We start from the raw sequence: 17,913 nt of genomic DNA, 5'->3' as shown, positions 1-17,913 counted from the left end.
ACAACATCTGCCTTCTTGTGGGCTCCTCTGATTTTTACCTATAGGCACTCAGTCCTGTCATCACCATAATCCAGCTCGAGGGTATCAAAGCACTCTCTAACATAGAGGGCTACTCCACCACCTCTCCTACCTTTACTGTCCCACCTGAAGAGTTTATACCCCACCATAGCTGCACTCCAGTTATACGAGTCTTCCCACCATGTTTCTGTGATGGCAACTACGTCATAGTCTCCTTGCCCTACAATAGCTTCCAATTCCTCCTCTGTTTATTGCCCATGCTGTGTGCATTGGTGTATATGTACTTCAGTTGGGCTGTTAATCCCTCAGCTCTCATAAAGGGAATAGTGTTCATTCCTAAATGACTGGTCCTTGGATTATCTAACCCATCAATGCCAATTACCTCATGAGATGTACTTGCCCCCACTTGCTCTGGGCTGATATACTGGCGGTCCTTACCAATACACCATCTCTCAGGCACTGGAGTGCCATTTCCAGGCTCACTCCTGACTAGCCTGGCTTCATCCCCATCCCCTTTCACATCTAGTTTAAAGCTCTATTAATGAGCCCTGCTAGATTTTTGATCAGGAATTTTGTGCCCCTAGGAGACAAGTGTGCCCCATCCCTGATAAAGAAGCCTGGTGGTGTGTAGGCAAGTCCATGATCAAAGAACCCAAAGTTTTGCTCCTCACACCAGGTTTGGAGCCAGGTTGACTGTTTTTTCTTGTTCTCTTTTAGTCTGAATGGTGGAGAATGGTAGTCTGAATGGTGGAGGTAAACACTACTTGTGCCCCAGAGCCCTTCACCATTCTCCCCACAGCCCTGAAGTCCCTCTTAATTGTCCTCAGCTTCCTCCTCTGGATATTGTTATTGTCTACTTGGAACGCTAACAGAGGGTAATAATCTGTAGGCTTTACCAGGGAAGGAAGCTTTCTAATGAAGTCTTTCACTGAGGCCCCAGGCAGGCAGCAGACCTCCCTGTGCAGTGGGTCTAGTCTGCAGACAGGGCCCTCTGTTCCCTTCGGAAGGGAATCCTCCAAGACAATCACTCTTCTTTTCCTCAGAGGTTGTTTTGATGGTCATTTGAGGATGGCACCGCCTAGGGAATGTTTCTAGGCTGCAGGAGCCATCCTCCTCTTCTTTGCAGTTTGATTCCACTTGCAGCGCAATGGGGACAGCACGCTTTCTGCGTTGGACAGTGTTACAACCACGTTACTACTTGTTACTGTGTTCTAATGTTAATTTTGGAGATGATCTTTCAAAATTTTAATTCTTCTGAATAAGAATATTCTACAAGTATAGAAGAAATTAGAAGCCATATATTATAATTATGGTTTATGACTCGAGAGATTGGTTTTTTTTCCTTAGAGTTCAACTACCTCTTCCTTGATTGCATCCTCCTTGCCCTTCCCCTGCTCCCAAAAAGAGAGATGACTAGTGCATCTAGTGATAAGGCACCACAAATCTAGGCATAAAATAAGTTCTTTTTCTTATACTGCATTTGTGGTCTTGAAATGGTGATTTGTAAATGGTGGGATGGAACATCAACTATAATGTTTTAGAAACAAGATAACCATTAAGATAACTATAACAACCCTTCTTGTCACCCAGAGTTGTTGAGATTGACCACTCAGATATGCCACACCTTAATGACTCTGAGCTGATTTGATATGCAATGAGGTTCCAGGAATAAAGTACACTTGTCATTTCAGGGGGAAAAATATGAATTTGAAAACAATTCTGTGTAATATTTTCTGTGAAATCACTGCTTGGCAGAAGCACTCTGAGGACAAATCCCGAGTCTTCTCCAGCGCTGAATAAAGTGTACCTGCCTTAATGGTTAAATTAAACTGTTAAGCGTAAGTTTCTTTGTTTCAGTCTAGACATCTTAACAATAAATCTACAACAGAATTTCCAACCCATGTTTGATCATTACTTAGTCTTAAAATCATATTCCCTCATTACAGAGAAAATCTTTGCTTTTTTTTGACAAATTACAAAATTATAGTTGAGAAATGCCTTAGTGCAGGTAGGGCTTTGGGATTTCATGGCAGAAATTAATTTTAGCTTAGAGTACTGTGTTGGTAATGCTAATAGATGTATTTTAAATGAACAGAACATAATCTTTCTGATATTTCCATGTGCTTCTCATTTCTGTGAATTCTACCAAATTACAGGGTGTGTGGTTGGCTCACTTTTATTTTTCTGTATTTTACTCTTAATTATTTTTTTTAGTGCAAACTGAAAGGATTATTGAAAAGTCATGCTCTTGACACTACATAAAATTATCACTGAACTTTTTATTTCATCCATGAAAAGCATTATGGTTGCAAAAGGAAAATAGCCAATATTTTCAGTGTATAGTGGCCCATCCATCTAATACATATATGTTATGGTATAGACTCCAACTCTTGAAATACTCCTTGTTTCAAAGAGAAGTGTGGAGTTATATTAATCATTTTTATTCATTGTTCGTGTGTTCCCTGGCTACAATATATGTGAGGTCCAACTGATGCACTGAAGCAAATAGGGAGAACCTCTGTCTTAATTGTTGCAGATCCCTGCTTAATTCATTTATAATGAAGTAGGCTGAATCTGCAGAAGACAATTTTTTATAGTAACATTCCTCAAAACTTGCTTCAAGGGTAATTTTTTTATTATTATTTATTTTTTTAGTTGCTTTATTAGATGGTTCCCTTGGGAATTTTATGGGGACTTTTCATATGTTTTGAGGGTTTTTTTAATGATCAATTGGCATATGTGGTAGACTGACAATGAATTATAGTCTGAATACATTACAAAGTATTTGTTAGAGGAGTTCTATTCTTGTTTTAATTTCAGTGGGTTTTGTTGTGTGTGCACATACATGCTGAGGAGGATTAACTGATGGGGGTGGAGGGGAATGGACATTTTTGCTTGGACATTTACCTGTTTCTATTTATATCATTTGTGATTTTTCTCTTTTAATTTGCAGATAAGCCTCTGAAGAAGCGAAAACAAGAAAACAAACCACAGGAGGCTGGAGGTGCTACTGGAGGAAATAAAGTAGCTTCTCAGGAGACAGGTTCTGCAGGAAATGGGACGAGGCCAGCGTTGATGGTTAGTATTGATCTGCAGCAAGCAGGAAGAGCAGACTCTCAGGCAACAGTAACTCAGGATTTGGACACCATCAAAAAAACTGAAGAAATAAAGCAGTATAGTGATGGGTTTGTGTGCGCTCCCCAAGAAGACACTGCCGGAGTTCTTAAATTTAAACCTGAAAACCATCCTGAGTTTTTTAGGAAAAAGTCAGACTTTGAGGATCAAAAGATGGGCATCCAGCAAAATGAAAATACACAAATAGGATTTCAGCAAAATGTGACCAGGAGATTGGAAAGTAAACACAATGAGAACAAACAGGTAGAAACTAAACATGAAAGTAAGCATGAAAGCAGACAAATGGAAGTGAAACAGAATGAGAACAAACAGACAGAATCCAAACAAAATGAGAGTAGGCAAATGGACATGAAACAAAATGAGGGAAAACAAAATAATGGCAAGCAGGAAATAAGGCAGAGGCCCGAAACACCAAAACAGAAGAGTGAAGGCAGGTCTGAAACGCTGAAACATAGACATGATAACAGAAGGGACTTTAGTAAACCATTGTCAGATAAGAAAACTGAAATATCTAGGCATAAACTAGACGTGAAATCTGATCCTTCAAAGATAAAATCTGAAAGTAGATCTGATCCGACAAAACAAAGGCCTGATGGACGTTCAGTTTCTGATACACTGAGATGTGACCATGATAGCCTTAAACAAAGATCTGAGGACAGGGGGGAGTTGGAGAGATATAGAGGAGATCCATCCAAGATTAGAAGGCTTGAAAATTTGAGATCATCAAACAAAAATGAACATGATTCTAAGCATGGTATTAAATCTGATGCTTCAAAAATAGAGAAATTTGAAAGGAAACATAGACATGAGTCTGGTGAATCAAGGGAAAGATTTTCTTCTGGGGATCAGAAATCAAGACCTGACAGCCCTCGCATTAAACAGGAAGGTAAAGGAGATGCTAGTAAATCAAGACCTGATAAACCCGGTTTTAAATCACCGAACAGCAAGGATGAACGAAGGACAGATGGCAATAAGACTAAAGTAGATAGTAATAAAGCACATGCTGACAATAAAGCAGAGTTTCCCAGTTATTTGCTGGGGGCAAGATCTGGCACATTGAAACATTTTGTCATTCCAAAAATCAAGCGTGATAAAGATGGCAATGTCACTCAGGAGTCAAGGAAAACTGAATTTAAAGGTGAACAGAAGGACAAAATAGAGAAGATTGGGCTTGTTGAAGATCTAAATAAAGGAGCTAAGCCTGTAGTTGTCCTTCAAAAGCTTTCATTGGATGATGTGCAGAAATTTATTAAGGATAGAGAAGATAAATCAAGGGGCTCTTGTTTTAAACCTTACAAGAACAAGTCATCCAAATCTAATAAAGGTAAGATTTTTTTAATGTTAATTGCATTATGTCTTGAACACTCCTGTTCTTTTAGATTTGCTACTACTGCGGTTAGAAATTATACAGAAACATTTGATAGTTTATATGCTTGCTTATATGGGGAACGAAATGAAACTTGCCTATGGGATTATTGTTATTGGAAATCTTGCTACAGTGTAACTGAAATGATTTGTTTACTCCAATGCAAGTTCCTAATGTGGGAATGCTTAAATAATCTTAAACTGTACTTCAACTACATTACTTTACTCTGGTAATTTATCTAGTTAAACATAACTGCTATATGAATTAATTAAATTGGATTAAGTATGTCTGTATAAGGGACTGGTACTACTTTAAATCAGTGTAGCTGGAGTGATGGGAAATACTATGTATACAAGCCCTAAGAGTCTTTTATATTTTTAATTGGCAATGAAACATAGTTTTCCAAGGGATGTTTTGACATGATGAAATAATATGGCAATTACAAAATACCATCTGCTTCTTTTACACTATAAATACAACTCTGTTGGGAAGCTTCCACACTTTAATCTCTGTGATAATAAGTTTGCAAAAACGTTCTGTCTTTAGGAGAATTCAGATACTAGTGTATGCAGAAAGGGGAAAGGAACTGGTAAACAATGGGATGATATTTTCAAATTAGTAATGTGAACAGGAAATTATTCAGAATAGTTTGTAAGTTTGATATTTGATTGATTGTCTCCTACAGATTTAACACTTTTTTTTATATAAGATTGCTTTTCTTCTTGGTGCTGTAATTTTGGCTTTTTTAGTTTCAAACTGAAGTAGATAATTTTACATTGTGAAATCAATTTTACTAACTGGTTAGGGTTCCTTTCCCTTTTAATGTTTAGCATTTAAAGCATTTAAATTTCTTACATAGTTATGTTTATAGAGCTGTCATGTCTCAAAAACAGACAAAGTGGCAATGGAGAGGATTTCATCTGTATACAGGTTTATCAATGCAGTATATCATAGCTCATGAACTAGAGATTAAAATGTTTTCTTACAAAGTTGATCTGAATAGAATTGATGTAGAAATCTTTTTGAATGTATAACTATGTTTATGTGCATGTGTACAGAGTTGCTATCTGTACAATGAATGTATTGGGCTATATCTGTTCTCTGTCTACTAACCTGGTTGTATTGACTCTCAAAGACTTAATTCAGGATGGATATTACTTATTTGTAAAATATTAGCTTCCTTGTTAAATATTTTATCTTTATGAAATATGAACATTTCCCCCTCCCTTTTTGAGGTTCAGAATAGGCAAAATTTCCATTTCTAATAATAATAGGAATCTAGAGCTAGACATAAAATTATGAACGCTCTGCTGTCAACTTAAGTAAAAAAATTTCAGATGTAACTTTTATGTTCTTGATAGGGGATATTGAAAACTCTCTAATGAAATTCAACTCTAGTCTCAAAAGGATATAATTTGGATTCACACAATTCTATGTGCAGAAACTCAGTAATTTTTAGAGTCCTCAGAGCAATATGTAATGCATGTGTGCTTTCTAAAATATTTTTGATGTAGATTTTTTTGTAGTCTGTATTGTATGTGGTTATTTAGATAGTATATTTTAGTATTATGTAAAGATTTTAATGACTCTTATCCAATTGGCATGGCATTAGAAGCTGTGTCGCACAAGCAATGCATTCATTTTGAAGTTTATAACTATTCTGCAGTGGTTTTGTATATTTTGTGTTTTCTGAAGTCATATATTTCTTGCATATTGTGTAATAACTCAGGGCATATATTCCAGGGGAAAAAAATGTTTGAATCTGATATCAGCCTCTTTGCTATTGTATCTAGAATAAGATTCTTACAGTGTTACTAGAAATAACTTTTGTGGAAAGAATAGTGTTGTAACTATGTTTCTCTAACAAATCAAGCTCAGAGTGTTTAGCCAGGAAGATTTTGGAGAAAGTGTCTCTGAACTTAAGATTTTTCATGTGTATTTTTAGTTTTAAATTTTTATGCCTGATTTCTTTGTAGCCTACTTCCTAGGATATATTATGCTAAATTTTTAGGTGAAGTCCACCGTTATTGTTTTAAAAGGTTCATAAATCATAAAGATATCTCTCCAGAGGCCAAATCTCTTTGTCAACAGCTGACTGATTTAGAAAATATCCATGTCATTTCCACAATGTCCTCACCCCATTTGAGAGAAATGGCATTCACTGTTTTACTCCATGCCATTTTTATTTATAAGCATTTTAATCCACTAGATGTAATTTTTTAAAACATTTTTTATTTAGTTCATTCTATATTTCTTAATAGATTGTAGCAAATCTTTTCTAGCGTTGCCTTTTAGCATCTTTATTCCACTTCTTGCATCCTTCTTATTCCACGTAGCTTAGAGTATTTTACTTAATCTTTCCTTCCTTTACCTCCTTGTATTTGCCAGTGACAAGTGGGGTTCCCCAGGGCTCAGTGCTGGGTCCAGCCCTGTTCAATGTCTTCATCAATGATCTGGATGAAGGCATCGAGTGCACCCTTAGCAAGTTTGCGGACGACACTAAGCTGGGTGGGAGTGTCGATCTGCTGGAGGGTCGGGAGGCTCTGCAAAGGGATCTGAACAGGCTGGACCGCTGGGCAGAGTCCAATGGCATGAGGTTTAACAAGGCCAAATGCCGGGTCCTGCACTTGGGGCACAACAACCCTATGCAGTGCTACAGACTAGGAGAAGTCTGGCTAGAAAGCTGCCTGGAGGAGAGGGACCTGGGTGTGCTGGTTGACAGCCGACTGAATATGAGCCAGCAGTGTGCCCAGGTGGCCAAGAAGGCCAATGGCATCTTGGCTTGGATCAGAAACGGCGTGACCAGCAGGTCCAGGGAGGTTATCCTCCCTCTATACTCGGCACTGGTGAGACCGCTCCTCGAATACCGTGTTCAGTTCTGGGCCCCTCACCATAAGAAGGATGTTGAGGCTCTGGAGAGAGTCCAGAGAAGAGCAACAAAGCTGGTGAAAGGGCTGGAGAACAGGCCTTATGAGGAGCGGCTGAGAGAGCTGGGGTTGTTTAGCCTGGAGAAGAGGAGGCTGAGGGGTGACCTCATTGCTATCTACAACTACCTGAAAGGAGGTTGTAGAGAGGAGGCTGCTGGCCTCTTCTTCCAAGTGACAGGGGACAGGACAAGAGGGAATGGCCTCAAGCTCCGCCAGGGGAGGTTTAGGCTAGACGTTAGGAAAAAATTCTTTACAGAAAGGGTCATTGGGCACTGGAACAGGCTGCCCAGGGAGGTGGTTGAGTCACCTTCCCTGGAGGTGTTTAAGGCACGGGTGGACGAGGTGCTGAGGGATATGGTTTGGTGTTTGATAGGAACGGTTGGACTCGATGATCCGGTGGGTCTCTTCCAACCTGGTTATTCTGTGATTCTGTGTTGCCCTTCATTTTTCCTTTCTCATCCATCCATCCATCCCTCCCTCATGAAAATGTCTTCTCTCCTGGCTTTTTTTTCGTAATATTTTTGTTAAGGGGTCTTATGGTGAAATATTGTAGCCTGTTTTGTCCAGGTCAGAATGAATTGTAACACTTTTTTTCTTCTAGTTTTAACATCTGTGAATGCCTTTTTATCCTGGTTTTAATGCAAGTGAATGTTGTTGGGGAATCCCTGAAACTTTTCCCTTTGAGTTTGTCCCTGCAATGAGGAGGTCATGTTTGCTGTCCGTCCTTTTCAGAGCTTCAACAAATACCTTCTCTGCTGCTTCTTATAGGTGTACTTATCAGCTATGTTTAGATGGAGGTTGGAACTGGATGGTCTTTAAGGTCTCTTCCAACTCGTTCTATGATTCTATGATGGGAACTGTTTCCATTTTTACAGATACTGCATTCTGAACAAGACAAATTTTACTTTGTTAATGTATGAAACAGATGCGAGAAGCACTCATTCACTGGTAAAATATTGAAAAGGACAAAGTCTTCAAAGCAAAGGCAATAATTCAGCGCTGAATCGGATGCCCTTCTAAAAAAGGCATAGCATCTTACAAAATCAGTGTGTATATACACTAATTTAGACAAAGAACCATATAAATCTTCAAAGAATGCTCATTATTTTTTGGATTATCCAACTATATCTGGAGACTTCCTTCAGATTATCTTTTGACCTAAGACAACTACATCTTGCTAGACAACTAAACATATTAATAAATTCTTGCAACTCTAAGAGAGTGTATATTCTTTCAGATGATTTATCCATGTCTGGAGATTGTCTGCATATTATCTCTTGATACCAGACAGATTTATATGACAAGATAATTAAACATGCAAACCAGCTGCAGCAAAACTTATCAATTAATTCTCACAATTCACCCCCTTTTACTTATTACATTTTTTGCTGAAGCCCATAACTTTGTTCTAGTTTACACATTATTAATTGTAATTTCTCATCTTATTCTTCTTTCTTCCAATCTCTTTTCTTCAACACCATAATTTTCTGGGCCGTCTCACTCCGGCTTGAGGCTGCCATTCGTGGATTTGTTGGCATACTGGTTAGCTGCATTCCTTCAACTACACTGGAAATCAGTCTTATAAAACATGGTACAAGGCGTGGTAAAAAGAGTCACCCAGCAAGTGCACATAAGAAAAATAAGCCTACTTTCTTCCACCAAGCTACCCCTAAAAGATTATCCCACCACCCGGAGTCTAACATAGACTTCCATTTCTGCACTGGGATGTGCAATTTTTCTAATTTCAGTTGCAAGGTTCATTACTGTTTGGCCATTATCACCTATTTTAAGGCAACAATCAGAGGTGTTCCATTTTCCCACACACGCCTCCTTCTTCTGCCAATAAATAATCTAAAGCCAGTCTGTTCTGATATATAGCCCCTCTCATCTGTGTTTGCTGTTTGGCCAACAATTGGAGGCCGACTGCTGTCTGATTAGTGATTAATTCTACTACTGCCTGTAACCTAATTATTCTATTCAACATGTATAGGTGTTCGATAGCCCCAACTTCCATCTTGTGCCCAAGTGGCTGGTCCATGTCTTGATAATTCTTTCTGGGGGCCATTTGTCTTCTCCCCAGGTTTGGGTTCTTCTGACTTCTATGTCTGACTGTTTTTCCCTCTTTAAGTTCTCAAACAAGGGAATTCCTAACTCATCCCCCTCCTTCAGGGGCAACATAAAAAATCCCGGTTGAATTATCCCTAACGTACAGCTCCCTTCCCAATTACCAGGTCGCTTCAAATAGGCTCTTTTACCACAAATCCAAAATAACCCATCAGGGGCTCTCCACCAGTTCCTAGAAGTGTTTCCTGGGTTTTTCCAAAATTTCAGGACCCTTGGTAACCCCTGAAATGGATTATTTCCAGTACAATTAAAAACACCTTCCTCAGTGGACTTGGTACAATTGTTATTATCTTTGGACAAATACCATAGAGTTTTTTTCAGGCCACCAGGTCCCATGAGTGCCATTGTGGGTGTACACCTATTTACAGGGGGTGTCTCCTCCCCACTCTCCATATCCTAGATGACTTACGCATTCTATACCAATTACTTCAGAACTTAGGACCCGCCCCAGTGGTCTCGTCCTTTCCTCTGAACTGAGTGAATGATTCCATTTTAATATTTGGAGAGGATCCAGACTGGTTCCTTTCCAGGGCCATTCTTTACTCATTAAAGGACCTCCACATAACCAACAACCAGACACATTTAGTTCTTTGGCTATTCTTTCAGCCAGATCTACAAATAATTTCTTTTCACAAGTGGGGAATCCTAGTTGCTTTTGCAATTCCTCTCTGATTTCATTATATAATTGCTTACTGTCTTTTGACTTCCCCAACTGGACAGAGTTTGCTGATTGTCATGTAACATTCTTTACTAACTGTTCTTTGTATTGTTCTTGGATTTCCCCCCACTGTCTGATATGTCCCAATGTCCTTCCTTGGTGAAACATATCCATTCTTCTCCCTTAGGATACCCTATTCCCAGCCTTGTTCCTCCTTTTCCCAAGTTTCTTCCTACCCACAATTGTATTTTCCCCAAGTTACAAGTGGTTAAGCTTCGTGAGTCATAACTATACCTATTTATGTGAGTGTGGCAACTAAGACTGGAAGCCCCCCTAACATGTATATGTTGGTAACATTTAGAACATTCGTTTGGAGAACCTGGGGTACAACTGGAGGTGAGCATAACCCAAAGTAGGAGAGTCCAGGCAGCCATCATAAGCCAAGGTCTGGTATAGCATATATCTCCGTCACTCAACACCTATTGGATTGCAGACAACAGCAAAGTTTTAGATGCTTCTCGGCAGCAAATATAGAAGCTAACCCATTCTTGCCCTTGGTTTAGTGCACATCATATACCTGAAATCACCTTTTAGATTTTTCAAAGGGCTGCCACTTCCAACACACTCTACAGTACCATCAGTCTCCCTTGTGGTTATTCAGTTTACCTAGTCCCTTATTATATACCTTACAACAAGAAACAACAACACAGGTAACTGTCCTTACAGATTTTGCAAACCAATTTTGCTCGCCCTTGACTTATTCTGACTTATCACCTAAATGTCAGCTTAAAAGGATCACCTCCTGGTTTCACAGTCCACTCTCTGGAAGGCAGGGCCACTGGTCCCTTCACTCTAGTGACATGAGTCCACCCCTTCTCTTTAGTCCTTATGGCTGCTTCTGTTGTCAGAAGTACCAGGAAGGGTCCTTCCCACATCAGGGCTAGAGTAGTCTCCTTCCAGGATTTCACTAGGACCCAATCTCCAGGTTGTATTTGATGCAGGCTGAAATCCAGGGGGCCTGTTTAGGGTAGCAAACCACGCTTTCTTAAATCTGCAAGAGACTGAGTTATTCCACGCAAATAGTCTTTAAGGTACATATAATTGATTTCAGGGATCAGTACACCCTCTTCTCTCCCTAACTATGGGAGGCCAAACAACATTTCGTATGGAGACACCACCAAGTGGTGACAGACACTTGGTCCATGGTTGGACTCGGTGATCCAGTGGGTCCTTTCCAACCTGGTGATTCTATGATTCTATGGTAGTTTGGTATCTATCATTAGCTTGGTAATATGTGCATGTTCCCTCTTGACAAGTTCCCAGACCAAGCTGGCAGGTACAACAGTCCTGCCGTCTTTTAACTGTGCCCACTTCTGGGAAGGGACCTGTCCTCCAAGTTCTTGTATTAATTCCTGATCAGACTTGGAGTATGTAATATCTTCCTGATTTTCTAAGATTTCATCTCTGTTATCTAGGATTAGAGCTAAAGTTTGCCCTTCTTGCATTCTTTCTGCCGTCTGTTTAGCCTCATAATCAGCCAATCTATTACCTGTTTCCTGATTGGTGTTACCTCTCAGGTGCCCTTGACAGTGCATGATGGCGACTTTAGTTGGTAGTTGTACTGCCTCCAATAGGCAAAGTATTTCTTCAGCATGTTTAATCCATTTTCTTTGTGCCGTCAATAATCCTCATTCCTTCCAGATGATTCTGTGAGCATGAACAATTCTAAAGGCATATTTATAATCTGTCGGTATATTTATCTTTTTTCCTTTCACCAGTTCTAAGGCTCTAGTCAAGGCAATAATTCCAGCCTTTTGAGCCAGAGCCCCAGCAGGTAATGGTTGGGATTCAAATACCTTGTTCCTAGTAGTTACTGCATATCCAGCTTTACAGGTACCTTGTTGGACAAAACTACTTCCATCTGTAAACCAGTAATCTTGTGTGTCTTCCAGAGGTTCTTCTTTCAGATCTGGTCTGCTGGAATACACAGCTTCTATTGTTTCAAGGCAGTCATGCATTGGCAGTTCGGTTGTTGTTCCACTGAGAAAAGAAGCTGGGTTCACAATGTTAGTTACTTCAATTTCAATATCCTCTGATTTGACCAGGATGTCTTGGTATTTCAAAAGCTTTCATGGGGAAAGCCAGCGATTTCTCTTTTGTTCTAACCGAGCAGATGATAGATACTGTATGTGAGACTAACACTGTCATCTTCTGGCCCAAGGTGAATTTTTGGGCTTCTTTAATGTTGCTGCCACTGTTTGGTAAGCATCCTGGCCATCTTTTACTTGCTTCATTCAATTGTTTTGAGAAGTAAACTACAGTCCTCTTATAGGGTCCCGACAGTTGAGCCAGAATCCCTAGAGCTACTTCCTGCTTTTCGTGAGAGAAAAATCACATCCGGTAGACCCAAAGCTGGAGTTCTCATAAGTTCCTTTTAAGCATCTCAAACGTATTTATGGGGGTTTTTTTATTTTATTTTTTTGTTTAGCCTCCTTAGACCACATCAGTTGGAGGGGGTTGTTCTGTTGTTTATTTAAAAAAAGCTCATATAACAGCTTTACCATCACTCCATAATTATAGATCCATAAACGGCACCAACCTGTCATTCCTGGAAAGGTCCTGATTTCTTTTAATGTTTATGTGAGTATAGTCTGACGGACAGCTTCCTTTCATTCAGTTCCCAGTTCTCTTTGTTCCTTGGACAGTCCATACTGGACTTGATATCCATTTAATCCAAGAAAATTAAACAAACTCACAGTCCACTGAATGCACTCAGGTCTTGTTTCAGTTGCTATTAACAAATCATCCATATATTGTAGAATATTCTTCAATTTCTCGTGCTAATTCATTTCCAAAAATTGATGGGCTATTTTTAAAACCTTGAGGTAACACCGTCCAAGTAATTTGGGCTTTCCTACCAGAGGTAAGACTCTCTCCTTCAAATGCTTTTGACTTTCTTTGGCTAGTGGCAGACAGAAAAATGCATCTTTTAAATCTAACATTGTAAACCATATCTGGTTATTCTTAATTTTGTCCACTACAAGACGCAAATCTTTGACAATCTTTTTATTTTTCTCAGGTCCTGTACTACTTGGTAAATTCCATCCAGCTTTTTCACTAGTCAGATTCACGTTCCACTAATAGTTCATGCTGTAAAAAGTTATTAATTTGGCTTTCTATTCCTTTGCAGTCTTTTAATCTCTAAGGATATTGTCTCTGGCACACTCCTTTGGGCCCTTAAACTCTGCTTTCATTAGTATCTGTTAAAATCCCATTCACTCTTGTCTGTGCCGGAGCCCAGCAGTTGCTGATCTGATAAGGGGCACTGGAATGCAGAGTGTTACTTAATCAATCCTGTGAAAGGGGGGAAAAAAAACCAACAAAAAAATCCCAGAAAACCCAAACGCTTTTCTTGTAAGATCGCACATCTACTTTGAAACAACTTTCTCAAAAATATTCAAATATTTTCTCCAGGTTAGGGTCGACCAAAAAGTCCACTCCCTCAAACATGTGTAAACTGTTGAACAATGAACAATCTCCCTTAAATCTCTTGAAAAATAAACCAGGTGTTAATCTTATAGTTCTCATATCAGTGCTTGGATGGTTCAAGGTAGAAAATAAACAATCAAAGCAATTAAATTGCCAGAGGAACATCTACCAAATTTATTGCAGCTGGAGACTATTCTGTTGCGTTTACCAACAGAGGTACGTGCCTTTGTTGCTTAAACTTTTTATACACAACCAATGACCACTGCTACTTAAATCTTTTCTCTCTCTCCTTCTCTTCACATACCTTTTCCATCACTGATCACTTTCTATTAAATTACATTAAGTTTTGTCTCTGCCAATTAGGCAGGTGTTCAATGTTTCTTACATTATTGATACACATAATATACACACACATACTAAACCTGTGTGTATTGTTCCCCCGTTATACACACATGACAATAAAACTGCCTGCAGAAATAATCACACAACAAATTTTGGATAAATCGATAACTGGCACTCTATTGAAATTTTTGAGGGTCATTTCCCTCATATTTTAATAAAGCCTGTTTAAGAATCCCCAATAATCACTGGGGTGCTCATTATTTTTATACAAATAAAATTGCTCATAACTTAGTATCCCTCTACAGAGATAACATGGTTAACTCCTGCGGACTCAGTGAAGGAGCTGAAAAGAAAAAAAACCCCAAACCTTCACATTCAGGGAAAAGAAAGAGGGGGGGGGAAGACAGGCACTCACACACATAGCAGTGGGGTTTTTTTTTACATTGCTCGAGATTAAAACTATTTGTGGCCACAGTCTTTAGCCAAACTTCTTGACATAATTGTTTTTGTTCTCCACACACTGTCCGTGCAACAGCTATTAGGTTAACAACAAAGTCATAAAAATTCTATGACAAAACTTACACTCCATTCATCTCCTCCCATCAACTTTAGTTCAAAATCACAATCACTTCATAGCAGTGCTATGTCTCAGGAACACACATACAGAGTTACGAAGTATACCAAAGTTAAAATTAGCTATCAGTATTTGATTTCTTACTATAATTTCCGAGTTCAAAACCAAAATGGCACATAATTCTTATACCAATTATTAGTGGGGGCTCAGAACCCCCATACCAAAGCCAATACAGTGCGAACTTTAACCCCTGCCACCAAAACCCAAGAAATCATGTTGTTTCAATCAGTAAGGCTCTCTGAATTGTTCTCAAAGAGTCCCTATGGCACTGCAAATTCAGATTTTCCAAAGGCATACTCTGAGTTCGTATACCAGCACCGCGCAGGACTCCTCCTGGCTAGTGCCAAACAAAATTCAGGTAAAGAATACCTTTACAACCCACCATGGTCCTTGTATTTTCCCTGGGTGCCACCTGATTCAAAGGACAGAATTTCCAAACCCCCTTGCTTTCTAGCAATCCTCACCAAAGGAGGCTAGGTACGGCTGGACAAGGATTCCGATATAATAACTCAATAACTAGATAATTGTTATTAAGCAGGTATTCTTTATTAGCAGCGCTGGATGCGTGGGAGAATCAATCCTCCAAAAACACGCATACCAAGCAAGAAACTGTGTGTCGTCTTTTATAGTACAGATCTATGCATTTTTCATCACCCCGCCTCCAAAAAAGGTATTCATGCCTTTCCGAAGAGTCATTAACATATCTCCACACCATGTTTATATGCACAGACAATCCGTTGGGTGGTCTGAGGACCCCCTCCTGAGGCCCAAAGATGAAGACTAGAAGTAAAGGGGGGAGGTGCAGCCCAAATTTTGGGAAAAACAGTCCTTTTCCACTGGTGTGGTAGTGTGGATTTCAGGCTTCCTTATCTTATCTTGCAGGATGCCTGGGATGCCTGTTCCTTTCACAGCTGGCCCACCTTTAGATAAACATCCTTCAAGACACATATCACTATGGGATATATAAGCTTAGACAATTGTTATAGATCAAGACACAAATTCAAACATTTGCCATTCATTGGTCCCCCTTTAGGAAAGAAAACATTTTTCAAGACACATATCACTATGAGACATACTAACAAAATTTGCCACTTATCAGTCCCCCCTTTTTCTATTACTTAGAGAATTCTTTCGCTTCTTATGAGATACCATTTGAGATCTTCTGAAAGTATTTTCTAGTCTCTATCTAGTATTTGATTTTATCTGATTTCCGTGCACTATAATAATCGATACCCTTTCTATAATACTTAGAAGCACACTAGATTCACAGACAAATAAAAATTATAAAAACTATTAATAACAATAAAGCTATAAACAATTGTTTTAGCCATGCAAAATTGGGTAACCAAGAAGTCAATTTTTTCCATAATTCCTGGAAACCCCAAGTATTATCTAGTGTTACTTTATGCAATAATTTTGTCTGATGCCAAATTTTCTCCAAATCTTTGGATATTCTGTTACTTTGGTCTATATAGGTGCAACAGCTGCTGTTTATTACCATATTTCCTCAAGGGAGTTCCATACATATCCAACATTCAGATATATTAGCAGCAGTAACCAATTGTTGAGTTATATTTAGATACACATTTTCTCTTCAAGCACAAACACTTATCACATTGAAAACAATCATATAAAGCATAAACGTTATTAGGTTCATTTTAAACATAGCTTTAGTTACTCTTGAAGTTACTTTCCACTTGAAGTTACTTTCCTCTTGAAGTTACTTTCCACTCTCATGGCTTCTCAGGAGTTGGGGCTGATTTTACTCGGCTATAATGTATCCAGGTAGACTGTTATCCGATCCGGATGGCGGTGAAGGTAGTGAGAAGCACTTGGAAAGGTCCTTTCCACTTTTCTGCCAGTGGCTCACCTATAAAATTTTTAATATATACCAAATCTCCAGGTTTAAGGGGTGGATGGGATAATCCAAGCCCCTTGCCCTGGTACCCAAAATAAAGGCATTGATTTGTTTCAACTGTTTTCCTAATGCCATTATACATTGTTGTAAACATTGGTTACCAAATTGTGTTGTACATTCACCTTGATATTGTACTTGATACAGCCTTCCATATAATATTTCAAATGGGCTTAATTTTTCCTTTGTCCTTGGCTTTCTTCTAATTCTCAACAGAGCCAATGGGAGGGCTTGGTACCAGTACATATTGGTTTCTTGACAAAGTTTAGCAATTTGCTGTTTGATTAAATGGTTCATTTTTTCTACCTGACCATTTGCTTGTGGCCGGTGGGAAGTATGCAACTGCGAATTAATTCCTAGCATTTTACTAATTTGAATGAGTTCCCCTATCTGATGATATTTGTGAGGGTACTCCAAACCTAGGAATGATTTCATTGAGGAGTATTTTAGAAACTTCTCTCACTTTATTTGATCTGCATGGAAAAGCTTCTGGCCATCCGGAAAAGGTGTCAGTTAATACCAGGAGGTATCTGTACCCCCCTTTTCTTGGGAGTTCAGAAAAATCAATTTGCCACTCTTCTCCTGGAATATTTCCCTTTCCAATGGTGCCCATCTGTGGTTTTATTCCAGTTTGGGGGTTATTTTTCAGACACAATTTGCACTGTTTTGTTACTTGTTTGACAATGGTGTACAGGTTATTCCCTATCCACCTTTTATTTAAGAAGCAATATAATGCCTCTGCACCCCAATGCGTTTTATTATGCTCTTCTTTTATTACTTGTACCAGAATAGAGGAGGGTAAAACCACCCTCCTGTCCTTTAACTCAGCCAATTTTGATTCCCCTATCTCTGCCCCCAGATCTTGGATTAATCATTTATCATTCTCAGAATATCTAATTTCGGTTTCTATAGCTTTTTCTAAGGTTTCATTCACTGTACCAGGAATTATCGCCAAAATTAATGGCTTGTATGTCTTTTCAGCTGCTCTTTTGGCCTCAATATCAGCAAACCTGTTACCTTTCTCCTCGGGAGAAATTCCTTTCTGATGGCCTTTACAATGTAGGATGGCAACTGCAGAAGGGAGTTGCACTGCATGCAACAGTTTCAGGATCTCTTCGGAGTGTTTTCCCTGTGACGTCAACAGTCCTCTCTCCTTCCAGATTGCACCATGTGCATGTACTACTCCAAAAGCGTACCTTGAATCTGTCCAGATATTTATTCTTTGTCCTTCAGCCAGCTCCAATGCTCGAGTGAGAGCTATAAGTTCTGCTTTATGTGCTGATGTGCCTGGGGGTAGGGGTTGAG

General features: G+C 39.1%; 1 protein-coding gene across 4 annotated transcripts in view; it reads left to right on the top strand.

The window, feature by feature from the left end:
• LOC138733790 (nipped-B-like protein) overlaps positions 1–17,913 on the top strand; it is a 177,919-nt gene that overhangs the window by 103,209 nt on the left and 56,797 nt on the right. For all 4 annotated transcript variants that reach the window (XM_069881279.1, XM_069881276.1, XM_069881277.1 and 1 more), the window contains one exon: positions 2,972–4,477. In XM_069881279.1, the coding sequence (XP_069737380.1) occupies positions 2,972–4,477 (1,506 nt within the window). The remainder of the gene's footprint in view (positions 1–2,971; positions 4,478–17,913) is intronic.

Source organism: Phaenicophaeus curvirostris, assembly GCF_032191515.1.
Source record: "Phaenicophaeus curvirostris isolate KB17595 chromosome W unlocalized genomic scaffold, BPBGC_Pcur_1.0 scaffold_34, whole genome shotgun sequence".
Taxonomy (NCBI): domain Eukaryota; kingdom Metazoa; phylum Chordata; class Aves; order Cuculiformes; family Cuculidae; genus Phaenicophaeus; species Phaenicophaeus curvirostris.
This window is presented reverse-complemented; position numbering and strand designations above follow the sequence as displayed.